The sequence below is a fragment of the Ciconia boyciana genome, chromosome 5 (assembly GCF_034638445.1).
Source record: "Ciconia boyciana chromosome 5, ASM3463844v1, whole genome shotgun sequence".
Taxonomy (NCBI): Eukaryota; Metazoa; Chordata; class Aves; order Ciconiiformes; family Ciconiidae; genus Ciconia; species Ciconia boyciana.
Window position 1 is genome coordinate 10,889,201 of NC_132938.1, and position 15,781 is coordinate 10,904,981.

The following is a 15,781-nucleotide window of genomic DNA, read 5'->3' on the forward strand; positions in this document are numbered from 1 at the left end:
TATGTCATGTTGAAGTGAATGTTAAACAGATTTTGCAAAGTACAAGCTTTTCATATTGTGCTCTGCATCGCTTGTAGATATGCATTCTTTGATTCTGTGAATTTTATTCTTTTAGTTTTACACTCGTTTGCTGTGAGTTGACTAAGTTTGGCCTTTCCTGGACTATACCAGGTGTCACTATAGGGACGTTGTTCGCAATGGGCATAGACTGTGCCTAAAGCTTTGCTATTTTTATAGTTACAAAACCATTTGGAAGAATGTGGCATATGATAGGATTGCCTCGGCAAGCTTTCCAGTTCAGATACAAAATAGTCAATTTAATAGAACTGTAAGTTTCAAGAACTGCCAGACAAAAAAAGTCTAAGGTGATATTATGTGTGAGGAATGTCTTTTAAAAAGTGGTATTTTTAGGTCTGCAAGACTTGTTCTTATGGCTTATTTACCCCAACCTTTTTGTTTCTATCAGTTTCTTTTTCAGCTTTGTTCTAGGTCTGTTCCACTTTTTCCTTCCTTTCCCTTTACTCCTCTTCATTCTTCAGTTTTGTTTCCCAAATATTTTCTCAGTGAAAGTTACGGAATTAATATGATATTCCCTGTTAAATGGTTTATTGGTTTTTTTTTAAGTTTGTATCCTTCCCTTTGCTTGTGTTGCCTGCATGCTCTCAGCAGCAGTTAGTATATGAAGTCCTGGGACTAGAGGTAGTTGGCTTACAGCTGTTTATATAATGACCAGCAGAGTGCATCTTTTTCTTGTATAATCATTAGGCACTACTCTAGCAAGAGTGTTTAAATGGTCACTGCTCACTTTTGAAGTCTTATCTTGGACTCATTATCATTGTGTTCTTCTTTTAGAAAGAAAGAACTTTCAACTACCAAGAAAGATCGAGTGAATCATTGCCTAACAATATGTGAAAACATAGTTGCTCAGTCTTTAAGGTAAGACAATGTCTTTAATTTATTGCATTAATATGAATAGCTACTTTGGAGCATTAGTTATTTGGATGCTTCCTGATAATTGCTGATTTTAAATGCTCAACTTCTGTTTAAAACTGAAATAGCACAATTTTTAACTTTTTTTTTTTTGCCAACCCAAAATCTAAGAAGTAATTTTGTTTAAGCATTGGTAGAGTAGGCATTATCCTTCTACCTCAGACAGAGAAACTGAGGCACAGAGGTCAAATACCTTGCCAGATTATGTAGGAAAGAGCAGGGAAATGATCTCCCAGCTCGTAATGAAGTGCTTTAATCCACTGAATATCTTCTGTTATCTAACTGTGTATAATATATATGTAGTTGGATTCTGAAACCCCCTCAAAAATAGCACTGGTGCTTGCTTTTCATAGTGCATATTGTAATTTTCTAATGTTTGTTTATTCAGAAATTCTCCAGAATTTCAGAAACTGCTAGGGATTGCTATGGAACTCTTTCTCCTCTGCAGTGAGGATGCAGAATCTGATGTCCGGATGGTTGCTGATGAATGCCTTAATAAAGTTATTAAAGTAAGAACTTTTATATATTGTACTACCAGATTTTACCTCTTCTTGGTGCAGTATCCTGTATGAATTCACACTGATGTTTTTAGTTGCTTTTCTTATTGTTGATAATATCTCATAATGTAAGAGGTTAAGTAAGCTTCATTACTGAATTCTGTATGTGCTCTTAGGAGAGCTTTTTATGCCCAGATCAAGCTATTTAACGTTGTGTTCTGTCATTCATTGTTCTAATCTATTCTTTTCTGCAGTCGTTCATTAACTTTGTTCTCTTCAAGTTAACCAAAACAAGAACGTGGGCTTTTCTAAAATCAGCTTGATGTGTGGGAGGAATACTCTGTTATTGTTCTGTAAACATAAAGATACTTAACATGAGAAAAGGTAAAAATATTATTAAAAAGCTGACTGAAAGATGTAGTGGCTTTTCATTCCAAACTAGTAGTATGCTGTAATTCAGGTAGTGTGATTTGATGAGACTTGGAGGAAGAGCTTTTAGGCAATAATTAGGATAAATATGGTGTTCTGCAGATTGTTTATTACCCTACTGTGATCCAGAATGAAGGGCTGGAGAACAGCAGGTGGGCATTCATATGAGGTCAGGCAAGGTCTAAATCTTGATTCAAAGTATCTTAAAATGAACAAATGAACTTCTTGAGTAATTGCCGTGAGCTGCTGCTTCCAGGACAGGTTTACCTTCACCTGCCCTTTCTTTTTTTTTTTTTCCCCTGTTTTCTGAAATACTTGACCTTTAAGTCAATGTAATGTACCTGCATAATTAATCTAGTTGATGCAAAGTTTAAGTGCTTTAGAAATATGCAAATAATAATCTTTTTTAGCAGGAAGGGGCGTGTAGAAGCAAGCAAACAAAACATTCCTATTTCTGTAGGGATTTCTTTCAGTTAAGTTCTATTTGTTTGATATCTGAATGAATTAAATTTTGGGCGTTGAGCTTGTGGCTAAAAGTTGTATGGAGAAAGCTTACTGACGATGTAGTGTATTCCATAATGATAGGGAATGACCAAGTGCAGGTGTCTTGCTTTTTTTCTTTTGCCCTGTAGCACTTTGCTCTATTCGTTCTGATTTAAATGTTTTTCCATTTGCAGGAGTTTAGCACTCTGAAATGCATACACCATTATGTAACTTAATTAGCGTTAAAAGAGCTTCTGAAACAGTTCTAAAGAATGCAAACTTACTTCCTTCTTTCCACCAAACTCTTCTGTAGGCTTGGTATAAAATTGACCTCTCTAATTCACTGATCTATTTAATATTGTTGCTTTCTGGCATGTTTCAAGGTAACTTAAACTTTAATTTTTTTCCAAATCTTTGTATGGTAGTTTGTTTTGTTTTGAAGATTAAAGTAATTTTAAATGATGGAGTCTTCTATCAGTTATTAAGGTTGCCAGTTGGTCACAGCTATGAAATGGTAATAGTTGTGATACTCAGCCACGTGGATGTATCAGACTGTTATCAAAGCTGGTCATAGTTTGTATTTTTTTTCTATGTTTTATGCTGTGTGGAAGCAACTTAGTCTTTAGGCAGATGCTCTCTCGTGTGTAAATGCAGAGACAAGAAGATGTGCAGTTTTATTTTTGGTCATGCAAGTAGCAGTGATGCTTGTGATGAGTGAAACAGAGGCGTCGGGCCCCTAAGCTTGCATATTAGTCAACGTTCAGCTTCTTTAGTACCTCAGGCATTTTAGAGACTAATTCTGTTGCTAGAAAGATGCTTTAAATTTTCTCTCGTTAAATATAAGAATATACATGTAAGCATTACTTGAGTAATTGTGTGTCTGTCTGGAGTTTATGCTCATTAGTATAACTAAAATGCTAACACTTCTGTGTAGACAAGGCTGTAAACTGAAACAGCAAATAAGTTTATTTAAACACTCTGTAGTCATCTTTAAGTATCACTACACTTACCTGGCAGAACCTCACAGACAGCATAAATGGCTCAAAGTTTAAATAGCTTTGGTGATACCTTTATTAAAAAGAAAAAATCCCAAGTTGGGAGTTACCAGGTTTCTGCGGGTAAGGTGTTACTGAAGCTGTCTTGTTTCTGAAGCTGATTTACGATGATGTAGTATTCTCTGTGCTAATGATACTGGTGGGACTGTTCACAGAGATTGGAGTACAGTTGGTCTCAGTAATTGATATTTATTACTTGTAATTTAGAGTCGACTGTGCATATAATTTTTTCTGATTGAGTTGACTTTTTAGATTCTAGCCTGCTAAAAATAGAGGTATACACTAGTGAAAAGAGTTGCTCCATTGAGTGTGTTGCAAAGACAACTTACCTTTGAAGACAAAATATTAGCTGGTGCCTGTTTGTGTTGCTTGATACCCTTATATACAGGGGCAGTGAACTTCCCATAAAAATTAATTTTTGTGAAGTAAGTGAGATTTATTTCTACCTACTGTCATCTAGGCACCTGCAGTTAATAGTTGGGGTGCTTATGACAGTATAAAGATACAAGCCAGGTAAGATTTTTCTGGGGAAGGCAATACCATTGATTATAATGACTGGTATAAGTGGGGGGAGTGAAGTTTTGGGGCATACAATTTTAGGCTAGGGGAATCATGCTCTGGAGGAGCCACAGGTACTTCACTGACCATGCTTAAGCAGTTGTGGCCTCTACAGCAGCATATGCCATGTAAGAGTAATCCTGTGAAGATGTGAGCTTAATGGTTGGTGGTAAAGGTGGCAGATAGAAAATTAGAAATTATTAAATTATTGGGCAAGGAAGAAGGAATGAAATAACAAACATTATAGCACTGTATAAATCCATAATGTACACTTGCACACTGTATGAAGCTCTCATTTCATCTGAGGAAGTGGTGGCGGAAATGTTCATAAATAGTAGTATGCACTAGGGAAAAAATGGAAGAGAAAGGGTAATCATATGTATACAAAATATTCCGTGGGAAGAGATTATATATAGCAGAACTATTTTAATATTTTTTCTTCTCTGCCATTTTAAAGATGGAGGGAGAATGATCGAGTTGAGGTGAACAGAAAATGACTACTTCTCAGTGCTTACTTTCATTTCACGTACCCTAGTTCTTAGCCAGACTGCAGGTTCAAACTACAATGCATGCTCTGTTGCACTATGCTTGATTAGATCCTGGGATGCGATACTTCTGGTGTCCAGAACACTTTGTAATAAATGGATGCAGAAAATAGGCTAATTCATGAAAGAAGGGTTTTTCAAGGGCTGTTAAAGGTAATGGTACAAATACAGCCTTAGTTTGAGAAGTAGTAGGAGGCTACTTGATGGTGGGGATGTATAGCAGGGAATACCTCTCACTGCTTGTGAATACTATTTTTGTGTTTTAATATTCTATTCATGTGTATCTATTCCTGGCGATTGCCAAAAAGCATGTTAGCTTGGCTCTGCTTGTAGTCTGATCCCATATGGCCTTTTTTAGGTAGAATAGGTAATGCAGTCACTATCAACTGCAAATAACTGTTAGAATTTGTGGAATTTGTCCACATTTGTTTTGTGTTTGTGTGAAAGATTAAGGCGCCTCTCTCCAGTATTCAGCACTTTCCTGGTTATACATCAAATATAGGGGCAGTTAGATAGTTCTGTGCCTTTTTTGAAGCTGTTTTACTGCAAGTGTAACTTTATTCCTGTAAAGTGTCTCCCCTTTGATACAGTATGTTCTCAATGCATTTTATTGCAGGCTTTGATGGATTCCAATCTTCCTAGGTTACAATTAGAACTGTATAAAGAGATTAAAAAGGTGAGTTTCTTTCCTTCGTGTCCTTTTGAAATATGGTATTTAGTAAGTGTTTTAGTATCACGGAATGTGGCATTAGTGTAAATAAATAGCATATGTCTTTTAAGATCAAGGTCAAAGCTTCACTTTGGAAGGATCTGTCAATGTTTAATGTATTATTCTACCTAGTTCCTCACTATTGGCCCCATTGTTTAGATTTAACCACTCCTGAAAGCTTATCTGGCAGAAAATGAGTGAGCATTTGGTGTGAACAGCAGTCTGAGTTAACCTTAGTGACTGCACCCAAATGAATAAGGCATATTCATGATATTTGCTCCACTGACTGAGCTGGAAAGAATAAGTTCAAGCAAAAGGGTGGTGAAAAGTAGGTGGAGGACAGTGATATTCATAATTTGACATAACTTCTTGAGGGAATCATTTGATCAAGACCTGAAGTGACCTGATACAAGTTTTAACTACTTTGTTTTGTGAATGTGTGATGTGTACTTACAGCTTCTGTAAGAAGCATAGGTAAAAATACTGAAGCATTTCTCTTTGCACCAAAAGTCCCAATTTAATTATGTCCACGGGAAGAATTTTAGTAATAGCTTTTAAGTATATGACTACAAAATAAAAATGCTGTGTTCAGGACAGTATCACTGAAATCATGTCTCTTGCATCTATAAACACATAGCAAGGCTTGTATAGAGAGAAAATATAGATGCTATTTGCCGGACAGTAATGCTATTGCCTTTTTTTTTACATTTTTTTGGGATTGATAGGACTCCAGAAAATAAATAACAAAACCAATGTGGATAGCTTTTCTTCTGTCAGATGTGGACTACTTGTAGGCCATGTATGAATATCTTACTGTATTTTTGTACCTTAATATAATGCAAAATTTTTGAGAGTATAGAAATGGATGTCTAGCTAATTAACAAAAAACAGCCAACAAAAATAGCTCTGAAGTTCCTGCATGTTATGACCAGGTGCAGGAGGAAATATTTTGTTGTTCAGGTGGCATGTGTTTCTTGAATAGTTTCTCTCAGGTTCATGGCAGAGGCAAGAGAGAGAGGTAGCAGGCATAACAGAAGCGCCCAGCAGACTGAATTTTGTTTGTGCATCGGTTGGATCACTTTAGGAGCCATGCCAGAATTTGTTGTTTGGCTCTGAACCTGAAAAATGCACATTTTGTAATTCAGATGCAAGTTTGGTTTTTTTTTTTTTTACTTGTCATGCTAACGAGACCATGAGGCTTTGATATACTAGCTAAAGAAAATAAGAAAGAAATGACAGTTTTAAAATATCTCAGCTCTGTCTTTAGAGGGACTTGATTTGAGAAGCATTTTTGGTTAGGTTCACAATTAGGTACATCATTAGGTACACAATTTCTCCTAGACATCTATCAACTTCCATAGTTTTCTGTATTTCCAACAATACTAAGGAGCTTTACTATATCCTTGACACTGGGTCTAAAGGCATTCTGGCTCAAGTCAGGTGCGCAACTGAAGGTGTCAGTCCAGACAAACAGGTACTAAACTTCAGCATGCAAGCCATTATGAAGTGATACAGATCAATATGTGGATTTTTTTTGGTGTGTTCAGGAGCTGAATGTTATTTATTTGCATATCTCCACTGCTGTCAGTTTTATGCTGCATTTATATCTCTGCAAGTGTTCCAGTGATTTTTAGACTCTCATATCATCAGTGTGTCTTTGTTGGTTGATGACTTTCTCTGTGGTATTTTAAGCTGATTTCAGCAGAGTGGAGATCTTGGACATTTCCTTCTCTTTCTTGGTGTTCCTTAGTATTCATTTTGGGTCACTCGGAAAATTCCTAATACCAGCTAGAAAAATAAAGGCAGTCATGGAGATGACTTGACTTCCTTTTGGCTAAAGGAAATTTATGGCTTCTAGACCCCTTACATTTTTATCTGTTTAAGTAAAATGGTATAAAACTGTATACTATTGTATATTATTGGTATTTTCTAGGAAATGGTTTTGCTTGATGAAATGTAACAATTATATACTCTGTCTAGAATGGTGCTTCCAGAAGTCTACGTGCTGCACTGTGGAGATTTGCTGAGCTTGCCCATCTAGTTCGGCCTCAAAAATGCAGGTAGACACATCCTAGTAATGAACTTTCCAAAGAACATGTAACAAAATATAGATGTTAACAAAATGTTACCGTTCTCAAGTTTTAAATACATAATTAGGAGGTTGGAAGAATTCGTATCACATTATTGTCTCTCAAGTAGCTTTATTTGTTTAGCTGGTTTTCTTTTAGTGGAGTTTTAGTTCTGTGCTCTACATGACTCTGGGGGAAGTGGGGGAAAAACTTGTGAAGACACTGACTTGTATTTTTAAGTGTATTCTTCTCTTTAGTTCTATCTTAATGTCTGTAAATTGTATTCAGAAGATTATTGTCTTTTTTTTCCTGCATTCTATGTAGCTAACAGGTACATTTTTTACGATTTAGTAATATCACAGAATTTAAGTATGAATTAAAAATGTTTAGATGGGTAAAAATGTTTAGATGTTTAGTTGTTCTTGTCTCAAATCAGTTTTTCTCCTTTGCCATACTTAGGCCGTACTTAGTGAACCTTTTGCCCTGTCTAACACGAATAAGTAAGAGACCCGAAGAATCGGTACAAGAGACACTAGCTGCAGCGATACCAAAAATCATGGCAGCGTTTGGCAATTTTGCAAACGACAATGAGATTAAGGTATCTTTCTTTAACCTATTAGTGCTCCCTGTTACATCTTGAAGCATAGTAAGCTATCAGCATTATCAATCAGATGTTACAGAAAGTAGTGTTACAGCTGCATGTCTGAATTAAGGCAAAAGTTGCCCTTGCTTGATGTACGTTAAGTAATGCTTTGAATGAATGAAAAATACACTTGCTGACTTCTTAATTCACTTCTGTCTCCTTTTCTTTCTCATAAAAAGTTAAGTAAGATATCTTTGTTTCTAGGTTTTATTGAAGGCTTTCATAGCTAATCTTAAATCCAGTTCCCCTACTATCCGTCGAACAGCGGCAGGATCAGCAGTAAGCATCTGTCAACATTCACGAAGAATGCAGTATTTTTATGCCTGGTTATTGAATGTACTTTTAGGTAAGAGTCAGGGGAAAAAAAATTTGCTTCAGATATAAGGAACATGACATTTTTTCTGTGTAAGACACTTTTCATATGTGAGAGCTTTTCAGGCAAAGCAAGGATGCCTAGACTACCAGTTACACTGTTAATGCTTTCTCTATTTTGTATTAACTTAGATGAAGATATGACTAAAGCCATTTGTATCTCTGTGTGTGCTGCAATGCTAATTCAGTAATGTTGAAAAGAAACAGCCAAAGCTAGGGAAGCAAGTATCCTGTTGGAAAACGAGGAGGTCTAGGGATTCTGGAAGAACTTGCTCAGGAGTCTGTGGAGACTTGCATTGTTCAGCAGCTTGGTTGTTGGTGCAGCAGGTCTGAGGTGGAGGATATGACTGCTGTTCTCTGGGTCATGAACATATACCCTGTAACCTTTTTTAGGAGAAGTACCATGTAGATTCTTTGTTGAAAACCGAACTTAGACCAGAAATGGAATTTTTTTATTTAAAAGCACACAACTTTGCATCAGGTATTGCTTCCGTATTTCTTCAGCTGCAAAGTTTGCATGGTCTTTGGGGTGTTTTGCAACTCATGATGAGATGCTTGTCTGCACTGTAGTGGAAATCTTTGCCTCAGTTTTGTTACTGATGAGGAGTTCTTTACTATGTAGACTAGGAGAGGTAAGGAAGACCAACAGATACATAAAGCATTATTCTGTTAGCCTTGCTGCTTTTAAAAATGGGTGAAAAATTCAAATGCCGTGTAGTGACTTTCCTCACTCCGTGTGACTTGAAAATGGTGTACCTCTGTGCACACATTGTTCTTTCCTGCCTCAAAGGTGATGTTTTATAACATCCTGACAATGGTACTGAATTCCAACCGGAGCACTAATAGGAACTCCATGAATTGATTCTGATTTCCCCCCGCCCGTCCCACATAGAACATTGCGTTTTCTTATGTAACTTATATTTGTTCTTAATATGTTTTGGGTTTGACTCTGTGATTAGCAGGCAGGTATATGGAACAAGGTTCCCAATACTTGAAGGAGGAGGCAAAAGTGTAAATGTCATTCATTAGGATAGTAGCATGTGTGCATGTGAGGGAATTTTGTTTGACCTTAATTAAACTGCCAAGCGGAGAGAGGAGGCAGGTGAAGGGAGCAAGAGAGTCTAGATCACTTGGTGAAAGCAGCAGGTATTACGAAAAGGACATTTTTTTGTCTTTTTATTGAGCAAAAAGAGGTAGGGAACAGGGAAGGTGAGACAGGGTCCTCTGACCATTGTCCCACATTGCTTAAATCATTGTCATGAATATTAAATAATACATATTTCAAATGTTTCTACATTTAGAAAGCATTCTTAAGTTGCTGCCAGGTTTTGGTTTTGTTTGGTTTTTTTAAAGAAGCTATGATATGGACTGCATGAAATAACATTTGTATTGAAAGTAACCACTGTCAATAAGTAATTTGGCTGCTGCTTTTCTACCCCCAGGCTTGTTGGTTCCTGTAGAAGATGATCATCCTACTCTTTTAATTCTGGGTGTTTTACTTACACTAAGATATCTCATACCTTTATTGCAACAACAAGTAAAGGATACCAGCCTGAAAGGCAGTTTTGGCGTAACAAGAAAAGAAACAGAGATTTCACCTTCACCAGAACAACTAATACAGGTAAAATATGAATAATAACCCTAACCTGAAGAGTACTAATAGGAAGGAAAAGAAATAAACCTTGCATACAGTATGATACAGCACTAGTTTGATGTTGAACATTCTGCATTTTTTTCTCAAATTCCTGTTCGTTTTGGTAAATGACAGTTGGTCCAGTGACTGGAATTATTGATAAATAGTGTTAATGACCAGAAATCCCAGAAAAATGTATCAGCAGTACTTGTTAGGTGTTCCCAAAGGAGCTAAAGAACTTCATAATCATTATGGTGTTCTTTGATGTGATTCCTCCTTCTATAAAAATAAACAGAAACAACAGACTTCTACCAAAAAGGTGGTTGAATGGCTACAAGTAATTGACATTTTCCTCTTGGAAGAGTGTGGTGAAGACTAGATACAGCAAACGTCAGTCATTTTTAATGCATCACTGAAATATAATGTGGTATACGAGAAGAAATGTAGTATATTGTGTCTTCATATAGACTTACTCCAGTACTTTGTTGGGTTTTAGGTTTATGAATTGACTCTGCATTACACCCAGCATCAGGACCATAATGTTGTGACCGGAGCTTTAGAACTGTTACAACAACTCTTTAGAACGCCACCACCTGAACTTCTCCATGCCCTGACCGCTTCAGGGGGCATTGCACAGGTCAGTGTATCCAAAGATGAAACTGCCAGCAGGAACCGCAGTGGGAGCATAGTGGAACTTATAGGTAAGCTATATTTTTGGTAATTTGAGTAAAAGATGAACATGCATCACCAGCTCTATTTCTCAGTGTTAGCCGAAAGAATGAAGGATAAAATGAAATGCATACAGTTATGCTTCACTTCACCCTCCCCCTCCCCCCGCCCCACCTCCAGGTACAGTAAGAGGTTTTTTCCCTCCTTTCTTTAAGTGGGTATACGTTCATTGAGTAGTGACAAACTCTGAGTATTTTTTACAGTTTGCGTTGATGGGGTTTTTTGTTACACAGAGCAAGTTAATTAACTGTGGTGACAGATATTTTTTTTTTTCCCCACAAAATTAATGTTCTTCTCACCAAGCATCTGACAACTGTGATTCATAAAAAGCTGATCTAATCAGAATTTATATTAACGGATAGCTCCTTGCTGAATACCAAAACGAGCATGAAATTAAAGCATGAGTTAAGTTTATCCATAACTTTTAAAATCACTATCAGTGTTCTTGTCTGTGAAGTGCATGTTCTTAAAATTGTCTCTTAACTGCTGCTTACCTGTTTCAAAAGAATCAATCTCTGATTGGATTTCCATAAGGACTTCTGTATTGAACTAACAGATCATTCTAATATTGCTGCTAATAGAAGGTAATTCATTAGCCAGAAGCAATCATAGCAGTGAAATTTAGAGCTGTTTTTTTTTTAAAGCAAACTTTGCACAAGTGGCATAGAAAAATAAAAAGTCATTTGATGGCTAATGATCCAAAAAACTTGGACTTCAAAAGCAACAAGTTTGCTATTTCTTCCTGGCTTTGGGCTTTTTTTTTTCCCCCTTCCCATTTGTGGCTATTGGAATTCCTTCATGATTTCAGCAGCTCGGTCTTTGCCCTGATGTGTTACTTTCTGTGATTTGCAGCTGGAGGGGGGTCTTCATGCAGCCCTGTTCTTGCGAGAAAGCATAAAGGTGATTATTTTCAAAAACAAATCTTGAATTGCATTCCTTTCTGATTTTTTTGTGTTTATTTTTTCTTCCCCCTCCCCACTTCATTGTCTTTCTGAACTTCAGTCTTCATTCACAACTGCCTTTGTGTTATCAGCTGAGCTCAATCACTGTAAATCTTAAAAGAATTCTGACAAGATTTCTGATATTGCAATCAACATATTCTAAAATCATTCAAAGCAGTATAATTCTTATTTTTGTTGTAGTTCACTGGCAAAATTATGGTGATGAATATTGATGCAATTTTCACTTTTAAAGAGCACATCTAAAAATAATCCCTCTGAACAGGGCATTATTCCTTTTGATGGTGATACTTAACCTTTAACAACTCACAAAATAGTTAACCTTCCTGGTTTTGTCAGGCCTGGTTTTTTTTCTTCTTCTGTTACTAATGCACGTGTATGTTTGCATGCTTTGATATGATGCTTTTTTATTTCTTTCTCTGTTCTTGATGATTAATGCTATTCACTTTGTGTCTTACTGTGTATATTTTCATTTCTTTCTTCAATAAGTAACTCATTTAGCAGGATTTTAGATAATACAATTTGCTCTGAAGTATTCTTTTCCCAGTTTGTGCATGAAAGTACTTCATATCTAGTTATACATTTACACTTTGCTTAAAATCAATCATATCAGTACTAGAATCACTCTAGATACAGCTGCGTAACAGTTTCATTGCCTGTTTTAGGTGAGCAAAATGTTGCTACTGCAGTGGAACCATGTGTGAGTGTAGTGCAGTCAGTAGTAGCATAGTAAGCAGAGATGTGCAATACTGAAAAGCAAAACTTCAAGGAAAAATAGTTTTTCCTTGAAGACTAAATAAGATTATACAAACTTTTAAGGACCGTTATAGCAACTAGCTTACGCTTTTTCCAAATATGTCCTCCCATTTTTGTGTGCAAGGAATCTCATAATGCTTAAAGAATATATCTGTATGCTTTAAGAATATACCTAAATGTGAAATAGTGGGTAGAGCTGAATGAAATAGTGCTTACAGATGCAGTGATAATTTCTAGTTTGGAAACAACAGAGTGAAAGAAAGGGTGTTCTGAAAGTAGATACTGCTGCAGCATCTGAAGGTGAGACAGAATGCAACAAATCAGAATAACAACGCATAACACTTTCAAATGAAAAATGGTAAATCATCATTTTCATACTTTGAATTGTTAGTAGTCTTCAGTGTAACTTTGAAGTGTTAATAATAGTGGAAATTCAATTAAAGTACTTGTTAAAACACTAACCTTTCCTTCAGTCAATGGGAAAACATTTATGAGTCATCAGCTTCTATCCTCTTTCAAGATTATGGTATGAAGATTTTGTGGTCTAAAAAATGTCATAAATGAATTTGAAGAAGTCTGTTCACAATTTTGTTTTGTACAGGTTTAATTTCAAATTGTAAATTGTTCATTTCCATTGTAGAAAGGAGGGAAAAATCAAGCCTATTCCCAGTTCCTACTTGAAGTAGTTTTGCAGTCTACTACCATATAGAGTGGTAGGCTTCTGCTGTTGGCTGTGGATGAAACTTCTCTAGCTGTAATACTCCTTTGTGTGTAGGGGTGTAAAGTGAGGCTGATCTACAGAAATCTGTGACCCTGGTCTCAGAACTCAGATATTCCATGTCTTTTCAGTCTTACTGCTTCAGACCAACTTTAGTTTTGAGCAGCTGGCCTGTGTTGGTTTGTTTATGTTTCAGCTTCAGAAAATTATTTGCAAAGAAGGCTGAAAACTCATTTTGAAATGAAAGCCTATGTTCTGCATCCTAACTGAATTTTTTTCCAAATAGTGGAAAAGTATCCTGCAGCTTGTTTTATATACTCATTTAAACATACAAAGCCTAATATGCTTAATAAGCTTTTTTCAGTGTCCTTCCTCTTTCACTTGCTTTTAAAAGGTGGTCAGCTGTGGAAAGCAGAAGAATATCCTGGTTTGTTTCAGTGAAATTCATGTAAATGTGAGAAAGAATAGAGAAGAATATACTCTTTCATGCTTTTTGTTGGGAACTCTTAGCAGGATTTTATTCTTTTGTAGGAGTGTATAGTTCTCAATTAATTACTGTTATTTGACATAGAACATACATGGAAACATCATGGTTACTTTTCTGCCTTAATTACAGGTTTGAATAGCATAAAACATACTTTTCAGAGGAAGACAATTCTGCAGTGTTACTGCTATGTATGAAAGCAGTTGTGATAGAGAAATTAATACAAAAGTCTGTTAAGGCCTTTTTTACCCCTTGTAACTTAAATGAGATGCAAAAGAATTCACCTAGTGTTATCAAAACATTGGTATCTTGCACGGTGAATCTTAGACTACCAGTGAAGCTTATTGTAAATGGCAAAACAGGCTTATCTCAAAGCAATTATCATGAATTCCTCTGTCTCAGCAAGTGACTTGCAAGATCCAGGATGGGCTCAGTAGCTCCGTCTGCACTCTGTATCCTGTCCCATTTACAGACTTCTCAGTGCAGTTATGTCCTTGGTTTGCTCCCAGGCAGTGTGCATCTGCAGGTATCTTTCTCTTGCCACTGCCTCTATTTAAAGTAGATGTTACTTTGTGAGTAAGAGAACTCTATGATGATTGTGTTAGGTTATAAGTGGTTCTCATTTTTCTATGGCAGAAGCCTCTCTGAAGATTTTTGCCTTAGTAGTCCCTGGATCTTAATGGCTCTTGTCCATGGTTCATCACCCTGTCCCACTTATGTTGTCTTGTGCTTCTAGTCTATGCTGCTCTTCCCCCTAGGCATTTTTCATTCTGTTATCATTGGACTCCCAAGCCCCAAACTGCAAGTAGCCTTTGATAATATTCATAGCCTTAAGGAGGGAGAGGTTACTTATTCTATTACTTGTGATGCTTTTAATGGCCTGAGTTGAGAGCAGACATCCAGATGCCAGGTATCCAGCCCTTAGTAATAGGACATACTTGACGAAATTAGTGGGATCTTAAACATAGTCCACAAAAAAAAACCTAGAATGAATAAGGTCATAGGTAGTTTCCTGAATGGTTACACTGTTAAATAAAATTACCTAACTGTGTTTTCTTGTCACTGCTGTTTGTTTCTCTCCTGATCCAGGTAGTGAGGGACTAGATATTCCCTTTCTTCATTCCTTTCTTTTTTCCATCTGTTGCCTGTCATAGCTTTGAAAAATGATTTGGTTAAACTTTTTAAAAAATAGATTTCACATCTAACTGATTTCAGCTGTTCAGCATTTCAAGTTGACTGTAATTTTGGAAAACTGTAAAGGTTTTTCTTATATCACTTATCAGGGAAAATACTTCTTGGTGAAGAAGAAGGTTTGGAGGATGATCCTGAAACCCGATCAGATGTCAGTGCTGCATCATTTGCAGGTAGCTGGCTTTCCCTTTAGCAGTGCAATCAACCTGTGTTACTATACAGTACAAATCAATTCTTTCATTGCTCTATATAAAATATAAAAGTGATGTGTTATGGTGACTAGGAAGTGGATGGGCACTCAAAAGACACGCTAACAAAACTGAAACCATAAATACTCCTGTGTATAAAACTTATACGTACTTAATGAAGTTGACTGCATATTTTTTTTAATGGATAGGCTGTCATACTGAGCTACTGGTATAGATGGAATGGTGTTTCTTACAGATGCTTATTTCCCTACCTGTGGTTTAACTGTTTAGTTACACACTTTCTTTAGCCTATTTTAATATGTGGCTTAGTATGTGGTGTCCATATCAAGAGTGAAACACAAGTTTAAACACTTGATTGACTCATAAATGTCTGTGTTTTGCAGCTTCTATGAAGGGTGAGATAACCAGTGAACTAGCTTCTTCATCAGGTGTATCAACAGCTGGGTCAGTAGGGAGTTCAGCTGCCGATTCTACCGGACATGATATCATTACTGAGCAGCCACGTTCTCAACATACATTGCAGTCAGAATCTGTAGACCTGACAAGCTGTGATTTGACAAGTACAGCTACTGAAGGGGAAGAAGATGATGTGCTTAGTCGAAGCTCCAGCCAGATCAGTGCTGTCCAGTCAGATCCCACTATGGACTTGAATGATGGTACACAGGCTTCCTCACCAATTAGTGATAGCTCTCAAACTACTACAGAAGGTCCAGACTCTGCTGTAACCCCTTCGGACAGTTCTGAAATTGTAA

General features: G+C 36.6%; 1 protein-coding gene across 4 annotated transcripts in view; it reads left to right on the forward strand.

Moving 5' to 3' along the window:
• Positions 1–15,781, forward strand: part of HTT (huntingtin) — an 88,551-nt gene that overhangs the window by 5,979 nt on the left and 66,791 nt on the right. For 2 of the 4 annotated variants that reach the window (XM_072861229.1, XM_072861230.1), the window contains exons 2-12: positions 853–936; positions 1,379–1,499; positions 5,174–5,233; positions 7,247–7,326; positions 7,795–7,933; positions 8,183–8,324; positions 9,793–9,971; positions 10,480–10,684; positions 11,565–11,612; positions 14,913–14,993; positions 15,413–15,777. In XM_072861229.1, coding sequence (XP_072717330.1) covers positions 853–936; positions 1,379–1,499; positions 5,174–5,233; positions 7,247–7,326; positions 7,795–7,933; positions 8,183–8,324; positions 9,793–9,971; positions 10,480–10,684; positions 11,565–11,612; positions 14,913–14,993; positions 15,413–15,777 — 1,504 coding nt within the window. The remainder of the gene's footprint in view (positions 1–852; positions 937–1,378; positions 1,500–5,173; positions 5,234–7,246; positions 7,327–7,794; positions 7,934–8,182; positions 8,325–9,792; positions 9,972–10,479; positions 10,685–11,564; positions 11,613–14,912; positions 14,994–15,412; positions 15,778–15,781) is intronic. The other 2 variants (XM_072861231.1, XM_072861232.1) reach the window with 2 other exon arrangements.